The sequence below is a fragment of the Aplysia californica genome, unplaced genomic scaffold, assembly GCF_000002075.1.
Source record: "Aplysia californica isolate F4 #8 unplaced genomic scaffold, AplCal3.0 scaffold00200, whole genome shotgun sequence".
Taxonomy (NCBI): Eukaryota; Metazoa; Mollusca; class Gastropoda; order Aplysiida; family Aplysiidae; genus Aplysia; species Aplysia californica.
Window position 1 is genome coordinate 859165 of NW_004797470.1, and position 10000 is coordinate 869164.

A 10000-nucleotide genomic window follows, 5' to 3' on the forward strand; every position below is an offset into this window, starting at 1 on the left:
CCCCCTCTCCACACACACTTAAATACACAAACACACACACATGAACAGACACTGGATGGACATACAAAAGAATAGCCTGATTCTTAAAATCACTTTGGTTTTACAGGAGCCAACATCAGGGTTAGACTACAGCACCTCCTGGTCACTTGTGTCCACTCTGAAACACGTGGCCACTCAGTTCAACAAAACTGTTGTGCTGACCATCCACCAACCATCCAGCAAGATTTTCTTCCTCTTTGACCAGTTGCTTCTGATGTGTGATGGACAGGTAGGACATGGCAGATTCTGGGCAACCTCTTAGCAATGAAAATTTGATGAAATTGTTGTCACAAGAACGATTGTTGGATTTTTTTATTTTTTTTTATTGAAGGGGAGGGGGAGGGGAGGGGGAGATTTATGGTATTTACATAAAAATAATTTGTTGCAATGTTTTGTAGCAGAAGTAATTTTTATGCTTTGCAATCTGCACATGAACTGGCAAAAGTAGTGACTGATAATGGTACTGGTATAGGCCTACCCTTTGCAGGTTGCAATTCTACTTGTCCCTTCAGAGGTCTGAAATAGTAGACTAGCATGAACAAACTGGTCTTGGACACAATCTATTTAGGCTAGATAATAACTGCCAGCTCAAAAATTTGGCCAAAATATGGGTGTGCTAGAAATGGTAAACAGTCAGTCAGTCATGCAGTCTAAGGTTTCTTAAATGCTTTGACATTTCTTTGGAACTCAAAAACCTTTATGTTAAATATTTTTACAGTACGGAAAGAAGTTTCTTTGACCATCTAATTTTTAAAATAATAAATTAGTACCTATAACTTTCTGTGAGCTTGTAACTTTTTTATGCTAGCATCTGCGGTGTGTTTTTCAGCATAGCATCTAATTTTGTTATTATATGCCTAAATTAGTAGGCCTATCTCTAACTTTCTGTGAGCTTGCAACTTTTTAAAATTTATAACAAAATAGCTTTTCATTAGCATCACCGGTGTGTTTTTTAGCATTGTGTTTTCATACTAATTTCAACTCATGAAGTTACACAATGTGGTTGCTGTCAAGGATAAGGACTGCTTTTTCAAAACTAGGTAGGCATATAAAACTGCTGCTAAACTTTGATCGTCCTTTGATAGGCTTGTTCATTTTAGGTTTTGGAACATGTTTTCTTTAATAGTTAACTTTTTTGTTTGGGACAGAAAATTAAAGAGGTATTCTCAAATTATATTCAAAAGGAAATAAGCTGTGACTTTTAATAGTTCTAAGAGTGTTTGAGGGGCTAAGATGCCTAATCCGCTAGGCCTACATCCATTTTATCACTTTTGAGAAAATCAGCTATATGAATGAACATGCATAAAAAGATAATGTTTTTGTGGCTTTTAGGAAGTATGTGTTGGGTTTTGGCCGAAAACACTTTATTGTGCATCTGATAGCCGGTAACACATGTGCATTTTTGACACAAAAATCTCAATTTTTACCTAAATGTCGCTTAACGGGTTTTGCATCTCACCCCTCGTTTGCATTTTTATTTTTCTCCTCAGGTGGCATACTATGGAAGATGCCGTGAGGTCATAGACTTTTTCAGTGAGCTTGGTTTTCAGATTGATTCATTCACGAACCCAGCAGACTTCATAGGTAATGTCTACAATTCTAAATATTGTGTTTTGATTAACCATATCAAGGCTTAATGTTGTCTTTTACAATTTTTACACTGTTTTTGTGCCAGTTGTCATTATAATACATCTATTGATAATGAATATAAAAAATGTACCTCCTCTTTCCTCCTCCTCCCATTTTTCCTTCAATGTGAAAAACCTGCCATGCCTATAATTTATGATTTTTATGAATTGATAACTCTCACACAGAAGATATTATCCATGTTTTCAAGAGTAGAAATATCATCCCTTCTTCAAACGAATAACAAAAAGTAGTTAATTGCAAGTGGTTATGAGAGATTTCACAGCACAACTTTTTCAAGGGAAATAAGCAATGTCTGTACTATCTTCATGGTGATTGGCTCAAGTGTACATCCCCTTCTCCATGATCATGACTTGTTTCTGACTTGTGCCAAGGACATAATACACCTTGAACCCAAACCGAGATAATGTTGCTATTCTTCAACACTAGCAGTGTTCAAACCTTGGTACAGGAATCAGGAGAAACAATTTTGCTACTGAACAATCTAAACCCTTCCATTTTTAGCAGCCAATCCGACAACAAAAAAGATTAAGTGCTGCTAAGAGGAAATGCTTAACCCTTTGAGCCCTAACCTCTTGAGGCTACCGTGCCCTCTCTGCCTGAGCTCCTGAGTGATATTGCTAACTTTCATAAGAGCATGAGAATCACTTTCCATATCCCACTCAGGGTAGTCCTCATCATTACCAGTAGGGCCTATCTAATTCAGAAAGATCTTTAAAAAATTCACTGGCAACCTTTGTGGTAAGCACTGTTTATCATATGCATTTTGTTCAAGGCTGGCCAGGTTGGAAATAGAGTCTCGCTCACTGGTGTACCAGTGGCAAAAGCTCAAAGGGTTGAAAATAACAGCATAAGCAACAAAATTCCGGCAGGTCCTAAAATATTGTCTGTTTCTCAATGGCAGCTCAGTACAGGGCACGATTCACAACCCACAGAGTTTTTAAGATGATGGCAACTGCTAATTCATAATACAGTTTAAGACAGGGGATCTCAAACAAATTACTTTATCAACACATAATGACCTACTGGAAGGTGTTTTACTGTCATTATTTTCTTTCCCCAGTGGACAAGCTGAAAGAAAGTGAAGAGAACAAGCAGAAAATCATCGATGCAGCAAAGTTATGCTCGTGAGTATTGCTGCTCAGACACAAGTTTTGCCTCTAGGGGCCGTAGATACTTGTCAAGTGTGTATAATGCATGCATAATATAATATAAAGGCTATACATTGTTATGTAAAACCATGAACCATTACTCTCCCTTGGTGTTTTAATTATTCGACAAGATGGAGCTTTCTTATGACAGCAGTGGTGAGAGAATAACTTAGTTATAGAACCTTCACCTTTCATGAGATGGTAAATCATGCTGATGCTAACATGCTAAAGTACAAGATGTGTTGGTTCAGTTTTTATCTCCATTCCACGGAATATAGACATTAAATTGGAAGCCGTGTGTCTGAAATATACTTCCAGTGTTGATAGTGATGGCAGTGGATGGTTATGATGGTGGTACAATACCCAGTGCTATCAAAGATCAAATTTCCAGGATGTGAATCAATATTTGTGCTTGAATAGAGATTACATGTCTACCCTACAGAAGTAAAGCCAGGAACGGTCAAATGGATGATGGCAATGGCACGGTTAGAGACAACACAAAAGGCCAGGATTCGAACCTCAAGTCACAAACAAGTAATAATGAGACCGATGGTCAACTTTCAGGGAAAGGTAAGATTGATCAGTTTGAGAATATGCATATTTCTTGATTATTGGGTTATTCATGTGTAGACACGAGTGGTTTTTTGTGGATGTGTGTGAGAATGCATGTGTTTGTCTGTATGTGTGTATATGTGTGTGTGTTTGTGTGTGTGTTTGTGTGTGTGTTTGTTTGTGTATGTGTGAAAATGTGTGTGTGTTATTTGTGTGTGTGTGTGTGTGAGACTGTGTATGTGTGACTGTATGTGTGAAACTGTGTGTGTGTATGTATTTGTGTATGTGTCTCTGTGTTTGTGCGTGTGTCTCGGTGTTTGTGTGTGTGTGTGTGTGTGATTGTGAATGTGTGTGGGTGTGGGTGTGGGTGTGGGTGTGGATGTGTGATTGTGAATGTGTGTGTGGGTGGGTGGGTGTGTGATTGTGAATGTGTGTTTGTGTGTGTCTCGATGTGTCTCTGTTTGTGTGTATGTCTGTATGTTAATGTGTCTGAGAGAGATAGAGAAAGATAGAGAGAAAGAGAGAGAGAGGGAGAGAGAGAGAGAGAGAATATGAGCATGTTGCACCAATCACAACAACATTGTGTTTCATCTAACAGACTGTGTTCGAGTGAGCTTGTTGCAGCTGGATGCAGAAGTTCAACATCCTCATGATCCAAGATGGCCATCAGGATACTGGACACAATTCTCACAGCTAATGCTTCGAACATTTCGCCAGTCGAAGACCAGGATTTTAGACAAGCTAAAGGTAAAGAGTAAAGGAATAGAATTCAGAAAAAGAAGATAACTCATTCTACACCACAACATTGTATGTCTTTTTACTAAAAAGATTTGTTGTTAATCAATATCAATAACATTTGTATTGCAATGATAATCTTATATCATCTTTCAAAGAGAAAAATTTTCATTTCTTTATGTAAGTCTTTAACACCAAATTATATGTAGGTTTATATTCTATGGTTACTGTGTACATCCTATACTGAGTTCATTCTATACAGTGTGCATGTCTAAATGTGTGCATGTTTAAATGTGTGCATGAACATTCTATACTGTGTACATGTCTTATTGTCTGTTTCAGATTATTGAAAGTGTTGTTCTCTGCATCCTCGTCAGCCTTATTTGGTTTCAGTTACCAAGAACTGAGGAAACCCTGTATGACAGAATGGGAGTCGTAAGAATAATTTAGCTTTATATAATATATAACAAAATGAAAAATGAATTCAAGGTGGTGGCGATGGTGGTAGTGGTGGTGCTGGATGATGACGGTGGTTGTGGTGGTGGTGGATGATGATGGTTGCGGTGGTGGTGGTTGTGGATGATAGTGGTGGAAGTGGATAATCATCATAATAGTAATGATGATGGTATATGAGTCCTGCAGCTCATGAGCTCTCAGGCGCTCCTCAATTTTGGGGCATATGGAGTTATTGGTATCATCTTAAAGCCTGTCCATTTGCCTTACTTTTGAAGAAAAAAATATCCATTTATCTTGGATACAAGTCAAGATATTGGTGATTGAAGGAGGTGGAGGTCGGCTGGTTTCAGAGGTAAAATTGAGAGAAAAGGACTGCCTAAGTTGAGTGATATCCATCTAAAAATGTATATCTTTTATGCCTTTAATCTTCGTTTTTCAATATAATCCACACAGAAATCTGTTTTTTTAAAGGGCATGAAAGATGTTGAGCCAAAAAAAACAAAATTCGATAAAAATCCCCAAACCTGCTGAAAAAAGCCAGTTTCTTGACTTTCATTATTTTGATGAGCGCTTGATTTCACCACGTTACCTCACATGTAGATTGTAAAGCACATAGAGCTTACTGTTGAGCGGGATATTGTACTATACAAATGCTAGGCCTATCTATTATTATCTATTATTATTAATGCCTTTGTTTCTCCCCCAGCTATTTTTCATCAGTATCCACTGGGGCTTCACTCCTCTCTTTGATGCAGTGTCTTCCTGTGAGTGGTCTGATTTCCTCAAACATACACTATTGTTTGTTTAAAATACGGATGACCCTGCTCTTATGGCCACCTGTCCAAGACAATTACTTTATACAAATGACCACTTCCCACTTCCTCCTTGTGTTTTTTCTTAATTATAATGACTCTGTCCAAGTCGTCCTTCTATATCTAAGACAACCAATTTTTTCATCGATAATAGGTAGCCGTCTTGAACAATTTCAACTGTATCATTCCTGATCAGAGATAAGTCTGTTCATATGTTATTGTTATTGTTAGTAGTAGTCGTATATTATAGCAGTAGTAGCAGTAGTAGTATATTATAATAGTAGCAGCAGCAGCAGCAGCAACAGCAGTAGCAAGGAGTAGTTGCTGTAGTGGTAGTAGTAGAAGTAGTAGTAGTCGTAGTAGTATTGTTTTTTCCTTTTGCTATCCCCAGTTCCCATGGAGAGAATGGTGATTCACAAAGAGAGAGCCTCGGGTTGGTATCGCCTCTCAGCCTACTACCTGGCTAAGATGACCAGTGAACTTCCACTGACCCTGCTGCAGCCATCGTTGTTTCTTGCCGTGGCCTACTGGTGTGTGGGTCTGCATGGAGTCGGGCCCTTCTTCATGTCGCTGCTTGTCATCATGGTCAATGCTCTCGCTGGGCAGGTCCGTCTCTTGTCTGTTTGTTGTTTTTGTTTTTGTTGTTTGTTGTACAGCTGTTGTTGGTGGGGATGGTGGTGATGATGGTGGTGGTGGTGGTAGTGTTATCAGTGTCGCAAACACACTTGCTGGGCAGGTGAAAATCTGTCAACTATTATTGTTGTTGTTTGCATTAGTCATCTCATCTTCATTGGTTATGAAAGACCTGTCCAGCTTTTGATTGTTTTTGTGATTTTGGCTGGGCAAGTGAGAGCTTCTCAACTGTTTGTTGTAGCTGTTGTTCTTGTTGTTGCTTTAGTTGTTGAAATTGAAACTCTCTGAAGAGCAACACATAATCTTGGTAAGGCTATGCACTGACCACAAACGGCTCCAACACTCGATCAAAGCAAATGTGAAGCGAGCTGACAAAATGTTACTTCTCGGATTCAAGCTGTAAGGAAATAGATACATCACGCTTATAGGTGAAGTTTTTACAAGTTATAAATATGACGTAATAAAAGACAGGTTACAGTTAAAGAATATGGCATCAATAGAAAATCTGCAAATTTTGATCCTAATGTCAATTATTGGCCAATATATCCATTTGTGGATTGTAAGAAGTAACTCATTTATTTGTCAGCACACCTCACAAATGTAGAGGCTGGCACAGACACAATCCTGCCACTGCCTGCTGAGAAGACAAGATAATGTCTGACATTGAATTGTGCTGCAGATGGCTTTGATTCAAGTCCCCGTTGTGGTGCTATCAAATTTGGGTTGTTCAAGGAGTTTTCAAGGCTATCCACCCATGTGACTCAGTTCTATTGCAATATTTCCATTCCAAGCTGCGTTGATGGGCGAATAAAATACCTACATGTGAAAAAAAGATTATTATTTCTGGTGTTCTCCGAATTTGGAGGGTTTTTCCTCTTAAATATCCTTTACTAAACCCATACCATACTGTACCATACCATACCATACCATACTGTACCGTACCGTACCATACCATACCATACCATACCGTACCATACCATACCATACCATACCATACCATACCATACCATACCGTACCGTACCGTACCGTACCGTACCGTACCGTACCGTACCGTACCGTACCGTACCATACCATACCATACCATACCATACCACACCAGACAACAGTTAGCTGATAAATTTTTTGTGAAGTGTCTCCAACTTTCTGAAGATCTCTTTCTCCTGTTTTTTCAGAGTATTGGACTTCTGTTGGGAATCATCTGCATGGATTTTCGACGGGCTATGGCAATGGCTACAATATTCATTATGGCCATTATGCTCCTGGGTGAGTTTATTAACTGGCAGCCTTTCTTTCTCGAATTTCTGGACACTTGTTTGACTTTTGCTCTATGTAACAATGATTCTTCACTTTTACGAGTTATATTTCTTTTTCTTCAAAATTGTTCTTCCTCTCACCTCTTCAACTCATCTTTGACTCCCATTCATATTCTGTTTATGCAACTTTTATCCTTTATTTAATTTAATGTTTTCTTTCTTTACCGCGAACTCTTTTTTTCACCTTTTGGTTTTTGTCACAATTGCTGGGGGGTTTTCTCAAGGTTTTTTTTTCCTCTGTCCCCCTCCTCATCTTCCTTCTCCTCCTCATCATCATTATCTTCATCATCATAATCCCATCCGTATCATCTCTTGGGTAGCTCATTTTAATTGTATTGTACATATCAGGCGGGGTTCGTCCGTAGAGAACGGTCGTGCAGTGCCGCCCAAAAAATTTTAATGTTCTATTGCGTAAAACACCCACAATAATAAACTAAAACAAGCCAGAAACAAACACTAGCCAAATATTATATGAAAACAAGGTCCTCACTGGCGCCATAACTGTCATTTCTCTGTCTATAGCGCCGTAAAACATCTACTATGCCATGCCAAAGCCACGCGCTTTAGCTAAACATGATAGGATATTCAACAGTGTAACCTGACCTATAAATCGCCCTTGGGAATAACCCAAGCGATGACGACACTCATAGCGAGTTTGACGATACATTAATATTAATAAGACGGCACATCTCAAATGTGCTCCTGCCGAACAGTGCCAAAACATAGCCCACAGTAGGCAGTCTAAAAATAAACGCAATAGACCGTACACTATTCTTTGCCAATATTATGTGACCGGCGGAGCAATCCAGCGGAGTGCTCAAGTGAATTGTGATTGGTTCATTGTCTGTCTTGCCACTATTTTATGTGACTCTGTCACCGTGAACCAGAGGGAGATGAACGTGACCGTCCTATGAGTTGTGCCTTTGAAAGGTTTTGTAGCGGAGTAGTGAAAGTTATTTCTTGAGTGCTCAGTTCCAATACAGAATGAATGAAATTGATGGTTAGCTAACAAACAAATTTAGTACTAGAAATCAAAGCGACAAGTAAAAAGAATGAAAATAAAAGCACGAGGTCTTTCCCTCACCAACCCAAAGATCCTAAAATTATACACTGTCTCATTTACTATGCCCTTGACTATCTTCAGCATGAAATAGCTTAATTGTACACGTCCACTTTTTAGCCCCACAAGCCGCCCCTGGTACATATATCTACTCCATGTGTCAACATTTTTAGTCAGTCATTCATTGCCTGTATGTTCTCCAGGTGGTTTCTACTCTCGCAGCCTCCCAGTGTGGTTAGACTGGATCAAGTATTTCTCCTTCATCAACTACACATTCCACTCCCTTCTTTACTTGGAGTTCTCAGGAGCAGATCCATTTGAGTAAGTAATTCTCCAGTGTGCAACACATTCTGAAGGACCAGAAGCATATTGTCATATTTTCAGAATCATCCCAGAATTGTCTAAATAATTTTCTGATATTTTTTCCAGACAGTTTGTGTACCATATTTTTAAAGCTTGATTGTCCGTTCATGAGTCAAAAAGTATTTATAAAGTGTGAATTAATTAATAGATGATTGTATAATAAATGTTTTCATATTTTTATGTTTTGTGAAGTTAAGAATTTGTTCATTTTAGTTGAAGAGTAAGCACATCAAAGTGCTAAAAAAGACGGAGAAGGACATAAAAATAAGAGTTGTATTTTACAGAAAAAATGTTGGTGCTGTAAAGGTTTTATGCTTCTGTCGGCACAATTTAAGTCATTATGGAGGAGAGGTAGGCTAGTTCCCCCCAGCCCTGTATGCAAGGTCATCTTGGACTGTCTGAGAAAAATCCCTACAGAATTATACGGTGATTCTCAATAAGATACTTTCCCCACATGGGAATCACACTTGTATCTTTAGCATGTAAGCTAAGACCCTAACCATTACTATAGTAACATCAGCTCAGGTTTAATACACCTGACAGAAGCTAGAGACTCGTCATTGGAAAGTATGAGTATTATTTATTTGGTTGGTTGCACTTCCAAAACATGTATAAATATTTACATTACTCTAAGACTTTTGACATTTCCCCTAATATCTTCTCTATCTTTTTCCCTTCTCTTTTCTTCATTTAGCTCATCACTAGACAAAGTGCTCCTTCCGTACAAGAGTATTCTTATGTTTTTCATGATACTAATGGCAAAACCAACCAGTTGTTTCAAATAATGTGTCTGCTCTCCATCTCCAGATGCTCTGACACGGCCAATGCCTCTCATTTCACAAGTTGCAAGGGAGCTAATCATTCCCAAATTGAAACAAGTGAGATTCTGGATTATTACGATGTCAAGTGGTCATTTGCATCATACTTTTTGCCTCTGTTCGTGTTTATATTTGTCATGCGGACAGTGGGGTATATTATCCTCCGATTTGTTCACAGACCCACATCAGTGTGAGTCTATGGTTTTTCTAACTAATTGAGTTTAGAAAGGTTTAGTAAGAGTTTTATGGTGCTCCCAACTGCATGAAGTCATATGAGCGCGCGAAACACAAGTTGGTTGCAGTCACAACAGGTCACAACACAGCCTGACTTAGGTTAAAGATCAGATTACAACACTAAAAAATTTGTGGTAAAATAACGATCTAAAAAAAACAATTTACTTAAAGTTAAAACAACAGTAT

At 38.5% G+C, this 10000-nt stretch overlaps 1 protein-coding gene across 1 annotated transcript in view; it reads left to right on the forward strand.

Moving 5' to 3' along the window:
- The window catches only part of LOC101859332 (ABC transporter G family member 21), a 14617-nt gene that overhangs the window by 3669 nt on the left and 948 nt on the right, over positions 1 to 10000 (forward strand). The window contains exons 5-15 of the mRNA XM_013082915.2: positions 107 to 268; positions 1530 to 1623; positions 2750 to 2813; positions 3280 to 3407; positions 3988 to 4136; positions 4467 to 4559; positions 5287 to 5344; positions 5784 to 5998; positions 7199 to 7289; positions 8603 to 8720; positions 9570 to 10000. The exon at positions 9570 to 10000 is cut by the window's right edge and continues 948 nt beyond it. Coding sequence (XP_012938369.1) covers positions 107 to 268; positions 1530 to 1623; positions 2750 to 2813; positions 3280 to 3407; positions 3988 to 4136; positions 4467 to 4559; positions 5287 to 5344; positions 5784 to 5998; positions 7199 to 7289; positions 8603 to 8720; positions 9570 to 9774 — 1377 coding nt within the window. The 3' untranslated portion in view covers positions 9775 to 10000. The remainder of the gene's footprint in view (positions 1 to 106; positions 269 to 1529; positions 1624 to 2749; positions 2814 to 3279; positions 3408 to 3987; positions 4137 to 4466; positions 4560 to 5286; positions 5345 to 5783; positions 5999 to 7198; positions 7290 to 8602; positions 8721 to 9569) is intronic.